At 35.4% G+C, this 20,590-nt stretch overlaps 1 protein-coding gene across 2 annotated transcripts; it reads left to right on the forward strand.

Moving 5' to 3' along the window:
• The first annotated feature begins 7,160 nt into the window (after positions 1-7,160).
• LOC132613976 (glycerol-3-phosphate dehydrogenase SDP6, mitochondrial) lies at positions 7,161-19,529 on the forward strand. Of its 2 annotated transcripts, XM_060328298.1 has the most exons (7): positions 7,162-7,604; positions 13,562-14,035; positions 14,488-14,819; positions 16,315-16,475; positions 17,377-17,635; positions 18,770-19,065; positions 19,150-19,529. In XM_060328298.1, coding segments are annotated over exons 1-7 (1,884 nt in total). In that variant the 5' UTR covers positions 7,162-7,243; the 3' UTR covers positions 19,151-19,529. The 2 variants fall into 2 exon arrangements, with proteins under 2 accessions (XP_060184282.1, XP_060184281.1); XM_060328299.1 differs by lacking the exon at positions 19,150-19,529 and having other exon boundaries at positions 7,161-7,604; positions 18,770-19,066.
• Positions 19,530-20,590: the final 1,061 nt, after the last annotated feature.

Here is a 20,590-nt window from a genome sequence, read left to right on the forward strand (position 1 = left end):
GATAATACAACTCAATGATAGTTTCTTTTGCATCCAATGATCTATCAACCATTTCAGAACTGGACTAACCCGCAAGGTAAGAGAGGTGAATATGAGGCTTTTGCCCATATAGAACCTCATAAGGTGAGCACTTAATGGCAGAAGGTGGGTAGCATTGTACCACCATTCAACAAGAGGTAAATAGGCAGCCCATTCTTGGGGATGATCAGAACAAAAACACCTTAGATATGTTTCTAAGGTCCTATTTAATACCTCAGTTTGACTATCTGTTTGGGGATGATATGTTGTGGAGTTGTGTAATTGCATACCTTGTAGAGTGAATAATTCCTGCCAGAATGAACTCAAGAATATAGAATCCCTGACACTGATCATAGTGGAAGGCATACCATGCAGTTTGAATACATTGTTTAGGAAACATTGTGCCACAGTTTGAGTAGTATATGGGTGTTGCAAGCACATGAAATGATCATAGTTGCTCAACCTATCCACCACCACCAAAATAACATCTCTTCCCTTGGATTTTGGCAATCCTTCAATGAAATCCAGGTTGATATCAGTCCAAACGCCATCTGGAATAAGAAGAGGTTGAATAACACCAGGATATGCAACAACATCATACTTGTGTCTTTGGCACACATCACACTTGTTGACAAAGTATCTTATGTCCTGAACCATAGCTTTCTAATAGAATAAAGATTGCAACCTCTTGAGAGTAGCATTCATACCTGAATGACCACCTTGGGGTGTGAAATGCCATAAGTGAATAATATGTTGCTTCAGCTGAGGGTCAGAACCTACAATTAGCCTGCCTTTCCACCAGAGTTGAGAGTTTATCCAAGTAAAAGATTTGTAAGGTTGAGCTTGTAGCTTGGTGATTACAGCCTGTAGAGTAGCAACAGACACCCAGGACTGTTGAATTTAAGTCAACAAGGTGTCATGAGGAGTGAGTAAGGAGATAGCCAAGAGCTCAGCCCCTTGATTTCTAGACAAAGCATCAGCAGCCTTGTTATCATTTCCCTTTTTATATTCAATGAAAAAAATGAAATGCCATAAGTTTAGAAATCCCAGCAACTTTGAATTTAGTATGTATATTTTGCTCAAGCAGATGTTTCAAGGCCTTCTGATCAGTTCTGACCATAAATGATTTCCCAATAAGTAGTGTGACCACTTAGTCACAGCACAAATTAAGGCTAGCAACTCTCTATTATACACACACATAACTTGATGTTTAGGGCCAAGTGATTTGCTGACAGAGGTAAGTAATTGGATGCCTTTGTTGCATTAAAATAACACCAATACCTAGCCCACTTACATCAGTCTCAATAATGAATGTCTTTGTATAATTTGGCATAGGCAAGACATGAGCAGTGACTAATGCTTCCTTGAGTCCGATAAAAGCTATAGTAGCATCATCATTCCAAACAAAATTGTCCTTCTTGAGTAATTCATGTAAGGGTTTGCATATAACTCCAAAACCTTGAATAAACCTTCTATAATATCATGCTAACCTAACAAATCCCCTTAGTTGTTTAATGTTTCAGGAATTTTCCAAGTTTGGACAACAATAATTTTCTTATTGGCATATAATTGGTGTTTTTTCACCTCAGCCTCCCTAGAAGCATATTTTCACCCCTTGGCATATAATTGGTGTTTTTTCATAATAGAAAAAATAGCTTCCAAGTGCACTACCTGAGTAGATATGTCTTTACTGTAAATCAGTATATCATCAAAGAAAACTAATATTGATTTCCTAAGGAGTGGTTTAAAAACATAATTCATAACTTTGACAAGAAGATGGTGCATTGGTTAACCCAAAGGGAATAACTAGAAATTCATAATGTCCCTCATAGGTTTTGAATGCTGTTTTGTGGATATCAGCCTCATCCATTCTCAGTTGATGATATCCAGCTCTAAGATCAATCTTAGAGAATACCTCAGCACCTCCTACTTCATCCAGTAAATCATCTATTATTGGAATAGGAAATTTTATCCTTCACAGTTAATTGGTTCAATTTTCTATAATCAACACAAAGCCTCCAGCTTCCATCCCTTTTTCCCAATAATAACACTAAAGAGGCATATGGACTAGTACTATACTGAATCACCCCTTGGTCCATCATTTCTTGCACTAGTTTCTCAATAATGTCTTTCTTAATATCAGGATACCTATATGATCTTTTACTGACTGGCATAACTGAGTCAATAAGTGGTATCCTATGATCAACTGGTCCTCTATGGGGAGGTAATGTAGTTGGTAATTCAAAGATGCAATCATACTGTTTCATCAATGATGCAATAATAGAAGGGACTTCAGTACCCTGCAAAGCCTGAATACTGTTACATTGACCTTGTGGTTCAACAGTTGAAATCAGTGAAAGCATAAAAACTTGAATTTGCTCATCTGTCTTCATGTTCAAGGATTTGGCTTTGGTTTCTCAAGTTGTGTAGTTTCCCCTCTCAAAACATGTTTCTTGCCTTGATGTACAAATTCAATAGTTCTATTCTAAAAATCAAACAAAATCTTGCCTGGTGTGTTTAACCACCGCACACCTAGAACTATATCAACATTTCCTAATGGCAATAGAAGGAAGTCAGATGAAAAAGTAGTTCCTTGTAGTAACCATTAAAGGGTTTTACAAACTACAGCAGTATGAACCTTCCTCCCATCAGCTACACTCACAGATTATTCCATTATAGGACTAAATTTGCACCCCAACTTCTTGGCAACCTCCTTGTCAATGAAATTGTGGGTGTTGTCAGTGTCAATAAGCACTTGCAGTGGTTTCTTCTCATGGTAACAAGTCACTCTGATGGTCTGGTATCCTGTAACACTAGTAAAGGCTTGTAAGGAAATAGTCATGTACTCATCAGTGTTTCCAGCACTTTTCTCTTGAATCATTTCCTCCTTTTCTGGTACATCAAAGTTCATTTCTCCTTCATCTAGAACTTCTACCAAGAAAAGTTGTTTCTTACCCTTACAAATGTGACCGTGAACTCATTTCTCATCACAAAGGAAACAAAATCCCTTAGCTCTTTTTTCATCCATCTCAGCAGCAGTTAACAGTTTTTTACCAGGGTTGGAATTTAAGAATTTGTTAAGTATGTTAGGATATAGTTCAAAAGGTTTCTTGAAAGAATTGTTTGGTGGTGTTGACCTCTGGAAGTTTTTATATCTAGGAATATTTGGAGTGGGTAAGAGAGGACCATGTGTAGGTTTAGCTACAGGTTTTAAACCCCAAGTGTTAGCTTAAGCTTAAAAAGCTTCTTGTTGTAATCTAACAATCTTGTAGGCTTGCATCAATGTTCTTGGGGATTGGATCTTAACAGCCTTGTTCAACTCAGGTTTAGGTCCTCCTAGGAAACAACTAATAGTATTTTCACTTGACAGATTAACCATTGTCAACAATCTATCAAATTCAACCTAGTATTCTTTAACACTAACAGTCTGAGTCAAATTTTTTATTGACTCCATGTGATCTTCAAATTCTTCCCCAAATCTTTCATTCAAAGCTAGAACACATTCAGTCCAAGTAGGGTCCAGAACTGAGTTCCCTGATTTAATTTATGACCTATGCCAAGCAATTGCTTCACCTTCCAAATGAATGGAAGTTACCTTGACCCTTTGATCAAATGGAACCTCATATATATCAAAAAACTGATCTACTTTGTATAACTAAGTTCTCAAATCACGGCCAGAAAATTTAGGAAATTCTAACCTAGAATATCTGGTAAAGAAGTTACCAGTATGTGTGTGGTTAGTATGATTCTCCTTGGTTCTCATTTCTGGCATAACTTCTACAGAACAATTTTTGTCAACTGATGAAGATTCAACCCTCCTTACTTCAGATTCCCTTCCTTTTCCATTCATGTGATTGATGGTGGTTCTTAATTCCATCATCTCCTTGTCAGCTAGCAAATTACGTTCAGTCATATTGCTCATCCCTTCCATCAATTTTTGTAATTGCTCTTGAATCTGAGACCATTTATCTCCCATTTCATCCGAGGGTTGTTCTTGGTTCTTGCTTCTTGTTACAATTTCACAGCTTCTAGTCATGATTTAGTGCCGAGAATCAGTAGCTCTGATACCAATTGATGCACATTAAGAGAATCGACTGATGGAAAATGTTAATCTAGGAGCTAGGGCTCGAAGAAGATGATGCTAAAATAGGTATAACCGAGTGCTTTAGCTAAAAAGAAATGTATAAGAGAGAGAAAGTAAATCTTATTTCATTGAATGAATATCCAATACATTTGAATTGGTTACTTGTACACAACAATCATATGAATTGCAATGCAAGCTGTCAACTAACCGTCAATGAGTCTAACTAACTTCTTGAACTAATTCCTAACTGACTTGTAACTAACTAATGAAAATAACCAACTAATGGAAGAGTTTCAATCCAACTCATATCCAGCTCATTCTACTGCAATCTTGCATCATGATCAAACTTAACTTTCTTACTGAGTTGGTGTATTACAATAAATTCAGAGTCGAGCAAGAGAAATAAATATTACTAAGCGAAGCCTTCACCGCTCCACGACTTTTGTATACCACTAAGAATGCAGAATGTGATGTGTGTTTAGTTGTCTCATGGATTCGAACCATTTTTCAAATGCAAAAAGCTCGGTAAAAGGCGGACCCTTGAGTTAAGATGTCTAAATCAAAGTAGACATTTGATTATTAAGATATTGTCCTTAAAATTACAAACACATGATAATTAAGACTAGCTATTTTCTCACCACGTGAATGTTTATTTAAGAATTAACAAATTAAATTCTAAATAAAATAAGAATTAAATATTATTTGATATAAATATTATTTGTTTGATGAAACACGTTGCTGGTGATAATCGTTGACGATGATCTCCTGGTAATGGTTATGCTAGGGATTAGTGATGGTAGTGGTTGGTATGTGCTTGGCAATGGTGGTTATGCAATGGTAGAGGGAGGTGATTATGCCGTAATAATAAACAAATAGTGGTAAAGCTCATTTTTGCATGAAGTTTTAAGGAGAAGTTACACGTTTGGCTGCTCGATTAAATTATCAGCTATTTTTGTACGAGTGACTATTTAAAATTAATTTCCAACTTTTTTTTAAATGAACAATATCATTCTGATTTTAATATTCTATACAAGATCTTTGGCCCATCGTCCCCTACTATTCTAATCAAAACATACTAATCAAAACATAAAAAAAGTTTAGTCAAAGTTATATCTTTTGAAAGGAAATCCATCCACCCAAATTGAAATAAGTACAATGAAGCAAAATTGAAAGGAGTACTAATTCAATCGAAACAAGGAATTGAAGGATCACAAGATGCTTGAGTTGTTGGCAGAAAGGCATTAATGAAAACTACTACGAGGTTAGAAAATTCAAAAGTATTCAAGTATTTGGGAAAACAGTTACTCCCTCCGTCCTTTTATACCAAGGCATTTGACTAAATACGAAATTTAAAAATAAAAAAAGATTTTTAATTTTTTTTTATATAAAATAAATTATAGAAATTTATGTGGCTATAAATTATTTCATTAACGGTAATTTTAACTAAATAAATAAATATGTTATTTTTTTTTAAACTGATTAAAAAGGAAAGAGTGTCGTGTAAATCTAATGGAGTAACAAATAAGTTTGTTGTTATATGTAGTAAAAAGTGGGTGGGGCGTGTCACGAGCCCATGCTTCTTCTGCGCGGCAGCCGTGGAAAGTGTTGACCCACTAAAGCTCCATCCTCTTCCAATCATTTAGCTTAAATTCCTTTTATGTCCTTATTCCATTATGTAATAACAAAATTGGTCCATCATGGATAATGTTTGTTGGTTTTTAACTTTTTTCTTCTATTTACTTTAACATGGCAATAGAATCTAGATTTAGAGGTAAAATAAGACAATGGAATAGAAGATGGAAAGAGTTTTTGAATGAATAGACAATCAAATCATTTTTGCCCTTTTTTATTTTAACATAGCTATTAAAGGTTATTCACTTTTCTTATCTTTTTATACTTATTTGAGACGAACGTTTATTGAATATTATTTCTCTATCCCGTAAAAATTCTCACTTGTGGAATTACAATGACTATATTATTGTGATTGTTAAAGTTAAGCACTACAATTACTTTTACTCTCCTTCAAATCCTCCTTACTATAAAAAATTATTTACAATATTTAACACTATGAAGGATTACTTCAATTATACCGAAGATTTTTTTTGACTAAAAATATGAAAAGTCAAAATTTTAATCAACATTATATAGGGACACGTACCAGAAAAGGAAACAATATATTTGATTAGGGGTACACTAGAACTCTAATTAATTTTCATATCTTTTTTAAAGATTTTATTATAAGTTACCGTGGTGTCCTTTAATGGCACACTTACAGTAAAGAGTGAACGAAACTCAACTCTAGAAGGAGGGCATTATAGTCATTCAAGAGGGTACACATACCATTTTTCGATTCCCAATGCAACCTTCTCAATTACTTCCTGTCTCAATATAAACCCAATTTATATTGTTACACTCTATTTTTTAGTCCGTTCTAAATAAAATGACTTATTCATTAGACAATAATTTAACTTCAAATTTTAAACTTTATGTGTAACGAGATATAGAGCCTATTTGGATGGACTTATTGTCAAGTTGTTTGCAGCTTATAAGTTAAAAAAAATAAATTCGGGTAGTCTAATTTTTTTTTAGCTTATAAGTTATTTTCAGCTTATAAGCTGCTTTAGATAAGCTAAGTCAAATGAGCTCAATTATTTTTTTGAGCTTATTTTAAAAACAAAATCACTTTAAGCTGGTCAACTAAATAATAAAAAAAGCTGAAAACAGCTTATAAGCAACTTATAAGTCAATCCAAACGGGCTCATAAGCCTTCAGGCATGATTGATTTATAACTCGCACATAGGTGCCGATGGAGCACTATAACTTGAAATTCAATTAAATCCTAAATTTTCAACACGAAATATAAATTTATATCTAAAATTTTTCCAAAATAATAGATATAAATTCATAACTCTAGAATTTAAATGATAGATCTGCATCGGCCCACACAAATATATTTTGATCACAAAATTTAAAAGCTTAGCTTTTATTGACTTCGTGTCCAATTAAACTATATATATATATATATATATATATATATATATATATATATATATATATAGTTATATAAATTCGGGTGGAAGGAGTAGAAAACAATTCAATCTTCAAAAGTCTGACGTCCATACTCTTCACCTACACCAATATATGGCAACCTCAATTCGCCTCCGTCGTCTCGGTGCAATCGCCGCCGTAGGCGGCGGAGCATACACAATTCTCCGGCAACCTGCATTCTCATCAAACGACTCATCCACTACTACCGCACTCGACAATTTTCGTCGCAAAATAGCTGATCCTTTGGCTGTCGTTCCGCCACGTGTCGCACAGGAAGCGGCTTTGATTGGTTCCAGTTCGGCGAATCCACTTGATGTGCTTGTTGTTGGTGGCGGCGCTACGGGATGCGGTGTTGCACTTGATGCTGCGACACGTGGACTTAGAGTTGGATTGATTGAACGAGATGATTTTGCATCTGGTACTTCTTCAAGGTCCACTAAGTTAATTCATGGAGGTTAGTCATTGTTGTTACCTATTGTATTGTATTGTGTTTGTTCATATACAGTGTTTGTTCTGATTGTTACTTAAATTTTACTGTATCATATCTTCATTGTTATGTACATTTTGCGTAACTGCTTATTTCGTGTGATCGCGTTTTTACCTTGTTTTTTGGGAAAATTAAGCTTTATGTCTACTGGGAGAAGATATTTACGCCACTTAAGCACATATTTTTGTGTATAAACACCTTTTAAATATAGTGTTTGTTTTGATAGTGACAACTTATTTGCTTTTTTTTTTCTCTTCTTCTTTTGTCTTTACTTATTACTCCCTCTGTCCCAATTTATACGACACACTTTCATTTTTAGTCAGTCCAAAAAGATGACACATTTCTTTATTTGACATCAATTTAACTTTATATTTTACCTTTATGATTAACGAGATAAATTATAACCACACAAATATCTTTTTTGCCACGTAGCCTATATTATGTAGGGAAAATTAAGCTCTATGTCTACTGGGAGAAAATATTTACACCAAGTGGCCCGCATTATGAGTTTGTTACCAGGTTTAGCCCATTTTTTGTGTATAAACACCCCTTGTATACTCTATTAGCCCATACTTATATACAAGGTTGATATATTATGTATAATGCCCCCTTCCCCCTGCCCGGGTATAATGTCGTATAATATTGTATATTGGGCTACATGGCGTAATATTTTATGTTGGGCTGTATATTTTTGAAAATTTCCTTCTTTAAGGTTGTTTGGATCATTGAATGGTTGTTACCTTTTGTATTGTGTTGTGTTGTTAGTTTAAAATACAATGTTAATTTTGATTGTTACTTTAAGGTTGTTTGGATCATTGGATGGTTGTTACCTTTTGTATTGTATTGTGTTGTTAGTTTAAATACAATGTTAAGTTTGATTGTATTATATCTCCATTGTTATAAGTACATTTTGTGTAACCTACCTATTAGGTGTGATCGCCTCATTACCTTTTTTTTCCCGCATTTTGTCTTTACTTATTATTTAATAATCCGATTTTGTGCTTTGCCCTACCTTTTGTATTGTATTGTATTGTATTGTATTGTGTTGTGCTGTTAGTTTAAATACAATGTTTGTTCTGATTGTTACTTAAATTTTATTAATGTATCGTATCTCCATCACTATGTACATTTTGCATAACGACGGATTCGGTGTGATTGCGTCGTTACATTATTTTTGTTTCTCATTTTGTCTTTACTTATTACTCCGTCTGTCCATTTTTACTTGTCTCTGTTTGACTTGGCACACCCCTTAAGTAGTAAAAAATAAAATGACAATTTTACTTTATCAGCCCTAATTATTATAAATCATCTAAATAATTGAAATCAATCAAAACATACTTTGAATGTTGTGCAACCCCTGACAATTCCTTGAAGTTTCCAAGTCAATAATTAATAATAAGGGTAAAATAGGTATGAAATGGTAAAGTATCTCTTGGTTTTCCAAACTGGGCAAATAAAAGTGGACATCTATTTTAGTATACTGAACAAGTAAAAATGGACGACAACAACAACAAACCCAGTGTGATCCCACAAGTGGGGTCTGGGAAGGTTACAAGGTAGCTAAGTGTTGTCGATTTTATCCTTTACCCTACCTTTTTATATTAGCTCTACCCCATACCCTACTTTTCTTGTAGGTTAATTCTTTAATTTGCTGATGTTTGACATTATGTAACAAAGGGAAACGATACAATCTGTCCAAACATTATATTCATCAAAACAATATAACACGATACAATATAATACGAGACATTATGAAATGATATGTAACAACCATCCGAACAAGAGTGTAAAACTTTCATCAGTTTTGGTATGTACACGCATACATTCACGAGATAGTTTTCCAGGTCTTTGATATACTAGGCTTAAGTTAATTCAATGACGTTAAGGTGACATATTGAATTTAAACGAGGATAACAGTCAGCGTAAAATAGTCAAATTATGAGGTATCCTCTTATTTTTTTTGATAAAGGTAACATCTTGTATTCATATCCAAAAGCAGCACCTGGAAGTGCTGAGGACATGTAGTTGATATAGAGGACATCTTGTATTCTTATGGATATAGAGGACATGTAGTTGATTCGAACTGAATTGTGATTGAGGTGCAGTTAATGATTGATATGAGCTTTTATTGGAATTTTCGCTGACGCATCGTAATTTTTTATTAGGTAATAAATAAAAGTGGATTCAAGCTTACGGATGAGGTAACACTTTGACACTTTTAAAAAAAAAATGAAAAGTGACGTCCACAGATTAAAATGAGGATAAAAGCTAGTTTTTTTGTTATTTGAATTTTTTAAAAATAGAAGTAGGGTACAAATTTTCTTTTTGATCATAAGATAGATATTTAAAAGAATTGAAGACTGTCGAGCATCATTTTCCCTTTTATGAAAGTGACACAATTTCAGGACAGCCTAATATAATAAATGGAACTTTAAAATCGGGGATCTTGTAGTATCATTTATAATAGGCAAGCAGCATTAGTTTTGGGACACTATATTTATGCAGTGTGGTACCCTATATATGGTTGTTTGGGACATCTTGAAATTGATTTAATGTGGTTTACGAAAATTTTCCTTGAGAATAATATTGCCTATGTTTCTGAACTCTGGGAGCTATTCTTGAGGGGGAGGGGTCTTGATATGTGGAACATTGTTACTTGAGGCATCTATTGTTGTGTGACTGAGTTCGCAATGTCAAGGCAAATTTGGATTGAAAAGAAAGGCTTTTGAGATGATGATCACAATTCACAGGAATATCCAACTTAAAATTCTTTGTGATGTTGAACTTGGAGATTGGATACACATGTATCTCTCATCAGACAGGATACATGAGAAAGGATTAGGAAGCTTCTCTTATCATTTGAGAATCTCAATAGGAGAAGTACTAAATTCATCAATTTAGTATGCTCAATAGTTACTTGCCTGCAGTAATTTCTTAATATTTTATCGAAGTGATTATGCCTCCAATTTCTTCCCTGGGGAATAATCTTGATGTTTTCAGCTCCTTGCACATATATTATCAAAATCGAAGGCATTAGCCTTTATTTATTAGTCAATATTTTATCAATATCATACGAAGGTGGTGTCAGAAATGTGTTTAGAGTATGTAACTGGATCAACCACAATCATCTATAAAACTATTGAATCATATAGAAAACTATTGAAACCATACAGTATACACAAGGACATTTTCTCTTTTAAAAATCAACTATGTTGCAATCACTTACAAATTGGGGATGACTGTTTCAATCATCAGTAGCTACCGGGGAAAAGTAGATGAATGAAACAAAAAAGGCCTTTTTATACTTCTTACACCCTTTTTGGGTTCTGGATCAAACTCCTTCTCCTCATTCCAAATTGCCCAGTAAAGGCACAGTGGCGTGGTTTCTGCGAACTGCCCGTAGTGATTGCCTCTCAGTTCATTCTAGATGGCACCTAGGTGATATTAAACACTGTACAAACAATTCAAAGCTGAGTATTGAACCTGCTCTGAGTTAGGAGATGATTTGCATCTTCACTGTGGTCCTTTTACATAAATAATACCAGCACCTCAATGCATCTTCTCTTTCTGAAGTAATATGCTATCAGTATTGCCTCCTTTTCTTCAGACCAGGTAAGCAAGTTATTTTCTTCGGATGGGTACGACTCTTTCTTCCATAGCTCTTTCTTATCTCCACTTTCAGATATCTCCAAGTAATAAGTTATCAAACATGAAATTGACTAGAGAGAACAGTCTAAGCGATGAGGACCCTCCACCTCTTAGCATAATGTTGGAGGTCAAGTCACGTAAGGAATAAATTGGAAGGGTCACTTTTGGCTCCTAGGTAGGGGTATGGGACAAGGGGTTTACCATAAATTATAATAGATTTTTCCATTCGCTCCTTCCCCTGTTCCGTTCACTACTTCACCCTATCTCCCCATTAATCCTTATTGGTTATTCGTAGACTTTATTTAGGAAGTCCTCTCGTTCCAAATTCTCTACGTCTCTTTTGCAAGTAATATCTCAACTGATATTATCTCTTCGTCCTAAAATAGTCCGCCAGTGTAACCTCTTTGTCGTTCGCATGCCAAACACATATGGCAATAGTTCTTCCCGCATTCTTTTCTGCAGCACATGTTCTTCCAAGAGTGTAACTTTTGAGTTTTGACCATTACTAAGAATCCATCGATTTGCTTAGAGATCGAGAATCTGTTTATTTCTTCATTAAAACCCCTTCACATGCTCATGGACAAATCCAACTACTACTTCAATAATCCATATCATATCCCTAAACTCCCCTCATAAATAGGAACCTAGTATCTTTCCCCAATCTATTAGTCGGAATTTTCTTTTCCCTCCTTTTTTGAAACTGAAACATAATTTAAAAAATATTACACGCCTAGTTTTCTTTTCCCTCCTTTTCTTTCTATGGAAAGTCTCTCATCATCTTCTCCAACCTTTGTAGAACCGTCAAAGGCATCAAGTACATAGACATATAATATGTTGGAATGTTAGATACTGTAGAATTCAACATCTTAATCTTCTGCTGGACAAATATTACCCCTCTAATAACAACTTTTGTTTCTCCTGAATTTTTCGATTAAGGTCGCCATAGGTGGTTATCTTGGTTTTCGCCGAAGTGGTAGTCCCAAATAAAATTTATGCAATGTATCAACCTTACATCCAGAATTCAATGCCAGACGTTGGATAATCTAAGTTCATCGCTGACAACAATTCAAACCATTATACATAATCTTGACGAAGCCCGAACCGTATCAGAGCTTTAAAGAGGTATCAACTCTATGTAGAATATGATCAGAAATTAGAATGTTATCTGCAAACAATAATTGGGATATCATCATTCTTCCATTTCTTTCTCAACTACCCTTGAACCCTTAAAAAATCCCCTTTGTATGAGTCTACTGAATGCCTCTCTTACGAAAAGAAACAGTATCGAGACAAAGGGTCTCCTGTTATTCCCCTTGGGCTACTAAATAACTCCCATGGAGTACCATTTGGTAAGTTAGAGACTTTCATGGTACCGAATGAAATATGTCACCATGGATAGTGCCTTATCCATGCTCTCCCTCTTTGTTCAATCTCCATTCTCCCAAACATCGGGAGTAGGAACTTTTAGATTACATGATCCTTACGTGATATTCAAGTTGCACGACAGTCCCTACTCTCTGCTTCTTAGTTTTAAATCCACTGGTTTATTTGCTATCAGTAATGCGTCAAGGATTTCTCTTCTTTCTTCAAAGGCATTCTGAAATGTGGATACAGGATTATCTATCATCTTTAAGTCTCTTTGCTAATATGTCCTCTTTTACTTTGTATATAATCCAGAACAAGCTAATAGGCCAAAAACTCCGACATATCCCTAGCTCTGGCTTCTCTTCGGGATAGGTACAGTGAAGGAAGAGTTAAGACTCTTTTCAATTGACACTGGTTGGTATAAAATGCTTCAAACATTTATCTCAGGCTCAGGACGATGTCCGTAAAACCATTTGCAATAGGTATTTTGTCTCCATTGCAACTTTTCATTAGCCCATTAGCCCTTTAGAACTTCTAACGCTTCCAAAATAATAGGTCTGCATCTTGACCAGGGAATTTGGAAAAGGCAAAGAAAAGGCTAGTCAGTTAAGATTCTCTCACCAAATTATGTTTTTTTGTCCTCTATCAGACCATTGAGTTTTGAAAGGTATAGCAAGCAATAGCCGTACAGGTTAAGTTGTTATTCTTTGTGCTACCTTAATCGTTAGTGGTTCAGAATGGATTTCACTTGACTCTGCACTGAGAAATTTTGGAGGGTCCTTTTGATTTCTCCATTGAGGCATCCCTGAATTAGTAGTTAGATATTTGCATGAAGCTTTCTTTTATTTGTCATAGTTATCTTCTTTTATCTAGGGTATGCAAACTGCTTATACTAAGAACCCATGTTTCAGGAGTTCGCTATTTGGAGAAAGCAGTTTTCAACTTAGATTACGGGCAATTAAAGCTAGTTTTCCATGCCCTCGAGGAGCGTAAACAGGTCATTGACAATGCTCCGCACCTTTGTCATGCTTTACCATGCATGACTCCTTGTTTTGATTGGTTTGACGCGATCTACTACTGGGCCGGCCTGAAAATGTATGATTTGGTCGCAGGGCGACACCTACTGCATTTGTCTAGGTATTATTCTGCACAAGAGTCTGTTGAATTGTTTCCTACCCTAGCACGAAATGGTAAAGAAAAAACTCTGAAGGGAACTGTGGTATATTATGATGGTCAAATGAACGACTCGCGGCTCAATGTTGCATTAGCATGCTCTGCTGCTTTGGCTGGTGCAGCTGTGCTTAACCATGCAGAAGTTGTAACCCTTCTCAAAGATGAGGGTGATGGTAGAATAATTGGTGCACGTATTCGGAACAACTTGTCAGGTACTTCATGAATTTTATTTGGAAGTTGTTTTCCTACTCAGTTCACTGGTTACAGTTAGCTTGTAATCCTGTGTGAACCATTAAGGTTGATAAGTAAACTATATTTTCAATATCTGGATTTAAATATGTATATACACGTTTGAACAAGTTAGGTGCCGACACTTCAGCTTCCCATTTCCTTGGACCTAGACTGAATTTGTAGTCAAACATAGCAGAAAACTAGTTAAGAAGACAAAAAGGGGAGTGAATAGAAAAGATATCATGGGTAGTAAGTATTACTTGTCCCTAGAACACTACCAACCCCATTATATATCTCAATATAAGTCCCTGTTCAATTTTTAGACGATTAGAGATGCTTTTAGTACGATATATTAATTTGACCTTTAATGTTTTCTCCTTTTGTTCGTATGTTGCTCATCCGTCTCAAAGTCTCACTCTAGGTTAATTTACAGGAAAGGAGTTTGATGCATATGCAAAAGTTGTTGTTAACGCTGCTGGGCCCTTCTGTGATTCTGTACGAAAGTTGGCTGATAAAGATGCAAAACCCATGATCTGTCCCAGTAGTGGTGTACATGTTGTACTTCCTGATTACTATTCTCCAGATGGAATGGGCTTGATTGTCCCTAAAACTAAGGATGGTCGAGTGGTCTTTATGCTTCCATGGTTGGGTAGAACAGTAGCTGGCACTACTGATTCCAACACCAGCATAACAATGCTGCCAGAACCTCATGAGGATGAGATCGAATTCATTTTGGATGCCATCTCTGATTATCTTAATGTTAAGGTGTGTTGATTTCAGTGATGTGGTATCGATCCTGATCTTCCTTTTGTTCTCTTAATATCATAGAGTGCCTCTAATCTAAATGTTGTAAGTCAATGAATTTATATAATTATTATTCTTCATTGGGAATCCGGAACATAGGTTTACACTGTGACCGCCGTTTTGGCTTATTATCAAATTTCAAATGTTAGTTTCCTGATCGGATAGCATAATTGCTCTATCATTTTCACTGAGCTAACTATTATTTCATTATTTCTTTTCATGAATCTTAATTGTACACAATCAATGTAAAGCAGTTGAAATTTCTTAAGCTTTTGGATGTAGCTAAAATATCTTTAGCTAGTACAGTAAGTGTCTAGGACATATTCAATATACTCTCTTTTGGCCATTTGGTAGCTTATCTACAGGTGATATCTTGGATTACTGAGCAAACAATCAGTTAAGCCAGAGTGATGTGCATTGTATTAAATCCATGAATTGATCATGGAACATTATATATTCCCCAATGGGTCTAGTATTGCTATCCGACCTGTTTGATGTATATTATGGTAATAGTTTGTGGAAAGATCTTCTTATTATCTAAATTATATTGCAAAAAGAAGTACTTGCCAAATTCATAGTTGATAAAACAAATTCAAGTGCTGTTTCATATGTGGGGCAAATTGCTAACTCCACAAATATAGTACTGCTGTGGTCAAGCTGCGCGTATGCACATTCAGGGAAGCCATGTTAACTTGCAAATAGTGGATGATGGTTTCTCTTGATGTATTGTTTGATAACAGAACTTCTTCCTGGAAGCTGAGCTTTAAGTCCCTCAGAGTGGTGTTTAGGCCTAGTGAATAATATTCTAATCTGTTAAAAGATTGTGTTTACAAAGTGAGGAGAACTTGGTAACTAATATCAACTCCAGCGGATATAGTAGCCAACAAATTTTGTGAGGACCTCAGAAATCCTAGAGAAAATATTGAGAGAGAGAGGGGCAGAGAAAGGACAAATCAAAGAGAGAAGAGAAAAGGGGACTTTGTCAATAATGTGAATTTAAAAGTCATATAATGAGCTTCTTAGCAGTTGGAATGCTCCATCTTTTTGTTCGTGAGTCATAGGAACTTCACTACTGGGCTTGTTAGTATTTATGTATGTGGTGACCTCTTGATGAGGAGGATACTTTTCCTATGTAAACAGTCATGCTCAATACTTGAATCTAAATATCTTAGTAGCTTATGGATTTTTTCCTCGGTTTGAGCTTATTGTTTCAGTAAGCAGAGTTGAAGTTGTCAGTACAATGAGCATGTTTTGTCATACACACAAATTGCTAAAAAAGAGCTGCTTTTTCTGTTAAGAGTTTGTAAAGATGGCCAGATGCCATACTTGAATGTTTGATTTCCCTATTTCCTTTGAAGGCAACCAAAATGTCAGTTTAGACAATTTTTCTTGTATTATGTATCACCTATAGTGTTCAATCTTTCTTATGGAGAATGATGTTAGATTTCAAATATAGGTGCGGCGTGCTGATGTCCTATCTGCTTGGAGTGGTATCCGCCCTCTAGCAGTTGATCCCAAGGCAAAGAGTACGGCGAGCATCTCCAGAGATCATGTTGTCACTGAAGATCATCCTGGTTTGGTAACAATTACTGGTGGAAAATGGACTACGTATAGAAGGTAACTTATAATATCTGAACTACTGGCTGTACTGCTAGCTGTCTTAAGAGATGCGGATCCGTTTCAAAATGGAAAAGAGGCCTGTTTGTTTAGAAAGCAGGCCCAAGTTGTCTTTGTAGAGGTGCAGTTCCGTTGAATATGGGAAACTTAGGCTTGTTTGGATTAGCAGACAGCGATGCTGTTTCTGGAAAGCAGTTTCAGCTACTTTTTATAACGAACCAGAGAGGGTACTTTTTGTTCCAAAAACAGTGGGTCAGCCTTTTTTTTTGGGTGCCCTCTTTTCAGCTTTTGCAATTTGGAGCATAGTTTTTTTTCCCCCCCTTTTAAATTGGAAATTTGGTTTTTTTTCTTTAGAATATACTACTAGGAGATACGTTTTGTAACATCTAAAGATGTTCAATCGGTTTAGTAAACTTTTTATAGAATATAATAGTTTCTTGCACCTTCTTGGTGTGAATTGTGAAATCAATGATATCAATTTGATTTTATATGAAAGAATTCACCCATATAATAGCCTCAAAAAATGTTTATAGGTATAGTTATTCTTTCTAAACGACAAACCCAATACAATTTCCAAAAAACCTGAATCCGAACACTCAACTGTTTTCTGAAAAAAAGCAAATAAATTGATTTATTGCAAAGCCAAAAAAAAAGTTCTAAATCCATACGCAATTTAGAATGGAGCATCCTAATCTCTCTTCAAAGCAGACTGACTAGGCTAGCGGTTTTAGTTTTTCATACTCCTCTTATCATAGGAGCTTTCCTTTAAATGGCTTAACGCATAGATCGATGTGCAAGGTTATGAGGTTAAGTCAATCCAAGATCAGGTTATCTTATGTATGTCCATCTCCTGAATTCTTTTTCTCCTTTATTAAGATTTTAAAGTTTTAACCCATTTCAGCATGGCAGAAGATGCGGTTGATGCGGCTATAAAATCTGGAAAATTGAACCCAGCAAACAAATGCTTGACATACAACCTACAACTTATAGGTGCAGATGGATGGGATCCTGCATCTTTTACGGTACTTGCTCAACAATATGTTCGCATGAAAAGGTCACATGCAGGGAAGATTGTTCCAGGAGCAATGGACACAGCTGCTGCCAAACATCTATCGCATGCATATGGTGCGTTGGCTGAACGAGTGGCTACTATTGCTCAGGTTCGCTTTCTTCTTAGTTCCAATTGTTCCTTTTTTCTTCTAGTTCTTTGGCTATATGTCTTTATACTAACCTTAACGCATTTTATTTTAAGTGCTTCTTAAGGTAGCTCGCACAAAAATAAACATAAATAAGGTGTTCAGCTGAACATGCTTGCTGATTTAGACGCTAGTATAAAGTGGTTTTTGCAGTTTCTGGTATCTGTACAGCTTCTTTCTTTTTTTGGCTTATTTATTGTAGATTGCATGAAGATGCTAGGTTTAAGGTTTCTCGGAATCAATAAAGAACTAAGTATTTCTATTGTCATTGAGCAATCCCTACGGGTCTCCAAGCTTTGAATAGAATCAGGGATGTGTCTATTCATGAATTTGGATTTGAGGAGGAATATCTGATCCAATGGACTTCTCTCTGAGACTTGAAATTTGTTAGGAGCATATCAACTTTGAATTAACATAAATTCTCAATGTTAACACTTGCATGTGGAGTAGATTTTGATTTTTGATACAAGCTTCCTATGTTATGAAAGAGTCGTAACAGTAACACTCTGGGGTAAGAACTTTTGCTGTTTGAGAGTCATGTACTGTCAATAGGTATCAGAACTTGTTGAATAAGATGCATGTTAAATGCAAGATTGTCGATTGAACATACTGGCTTTAAAACCGTTCTCCATAATGTATCAAGCAGATTTTGAAAATACTTGGGAAAATGTACGCGAATTCACAGCCCCTCAATATGATTTCAGGATCTTCCCAAGGCGTTTGTCATGGAAGATGTTTAATAACCTTGCAAAAATAGTTTCCTGAGAACTTGGTTCATTTAAGTTGTTCCAAGAAATTATTTCAATTTTTTTTTTCAAAAAACTGTTTTCTGCTTTGAGTGCTTACCTTTCAACACCAAAAAAAAAAAAAGTATATCGTGGTTTGAGTGTCTTTCAAAGAAAAGTTTCTTTTAAAGAACTTTTTCCTTTTTGCACAATTTTTTGCCAAAAGAGTTTTTTCTAAGTACTTTATCCTAAAGTTGTTCAATCGGCTCCTTTATGCTCTACTTCAAAGTCACTCAGTGAAGAAGCTATTTTTCTGGCATTTCATGTCTACTTCTATGAGATTCTAGCTTAATTTGATTGATCTCAATTATAGAACGAAAATCTGGGAAAACGACTGGCTCATGGATACCCTTTCTTGGAAGCTGAGGTTGCATACTGTGCTCGGGAAGAGTACTGTGAATCCGCTGTAGATTTTGTAGCTAGAAGATGTCGTCTAGCCTTCCTTGACACTGATGCTGCACAGCGAGCACTGCCACGAATAATAGAGATACTGGCTGCAGAGCACAAATGGGACAAGTCTAGGCAGAAACAAGAATTGCAGAAGGGAAAAGAGTTTTTAGAAACTTTCAAGTCATCAAAAAATGCACATTTCCATGATGGGAAGCACTAGTAAGTCATTTCTATCATATTATGAAACATGTTCTTATAGAGTGGTGTATCCTGTTTCTGACATTTACCTGATCATTGTTCTAGGTTCATTAAGCTGTACATCGATCTTCAAGGCGGAGTTTCGCTTTTACATTCTTACATGTTAACAGGCAACTGTTACGATGAGTGACAAAAATATTATACATCCCTTTTTTCCTGTATGCATTTTATATGGCTTAAAGCTGCAGAATGACTTATTTTGTCAAAACTTGTAAGTTCCTTAGTAACAGTTCATTTTTGCTTCTGGTCAGTTGCCTATAACAACCACCTATGAGATCATTTCTCGCGATTTTATAGTTATTGGATTGTGTCTAGGGCGGGAATTTGGCCCCTCTGATGTAATAATTTCTAATCTGATCAAATATAGATTAATGTTATTTCTGCCGACCCAAACAAGTTTGGGACTGAGCCGTAGTTGTTCTTCTTGCTCCTCTCTGTTACTCCATGGTCCTTAACTTTCATGCATACGAAGGGAATTCCAATATTGTTTATTTAGTTGTTTACGCATGGGAGTTTCTCTCCATCCTTTTTACTTTTCTTTCTTTCTTTTGGAATGGTGCACTGTTCATGAATGTGACCATGTGTGGGGAAGTCAAATGGAAGTAGTTCCATTTATAGCTTAAAATACGTAACAAGCTTATAAAATTGATTCAACTTGGATACATAAATTGATTCAATTTTTTTTTTTTTTTAATTTTCCAGGATAAGAGTCCTGGGGTGTTGTATATCATTTTATGCAAACATGATTGATTCAACTTGAATACATAGTATCAGAAAAACTTATTTTTTAGGACTTTATACTTTATTGTATTGTAATTCTGAGACCTTTTTTCTGCTTTATTCAAGAGCATATCACCTTAGTTCTTGAGTTGGATTTCTCTCTACCCTTTTCAAGACAGACAGATAACCGGTAGACTTCTTCCTGTATCAAAAAGTTTTGGGAAGACTAGCTACTTGGCTTACTTGAATACCTTAAATCAACGAATATTGAAGAGAAAGGGAAGATAAAAAATTTGTATGTGATCTTTTGTACTGGCGGCAGTAGATTTACTATTTACTTTTTTGGCATAATGCATAAACAGACCCTTAAACTTGGTCTCAGCTGGCAAGTATGCTCTCCAACTTTGGGTGTGCACAAGTAGGCACTTCAACTTGTCTAGAGTTGAACATGTGAGCGCAAGCACTGATGTGGCACATAAATTTTGGAGGGCCACATCATTGCCACGTTAGTGCCACGTAAGCATTTGTGTTTATGTGTTCAACTTTATACAAGTTGAGGTGCCTACTTGTGCACACCCAAAGTTGGAAGACATACTTGCCAGCTGAGGTCAAGTTTAAAGGTCTGTTTATGTATTATGCCTACTTTTTTTAAGTCGTTATACATTTACATTAATTGTAACACAAATTATATGTGAATTACACATGTACTATTCATCTGCTGGCTATTTTTAGTTTAAGCAATTGGATAACAACTATCTAGGTTATT

This window comes from Lycium barbarum, chromosome 10, assembly GCF_019175385.1.
Source record: "Lycium barbarum isolate Lr01 chromosome 10, ASM1917538v2, whole genome shotgun sequence".
Taxonomy (NCBI): domain Eukaryota; kingdom Viridiplantae; phylum Streptophyta; class Magnoliopsida; order Solanales; family Solanaceae; genus Lycium; species Lycium barbarum.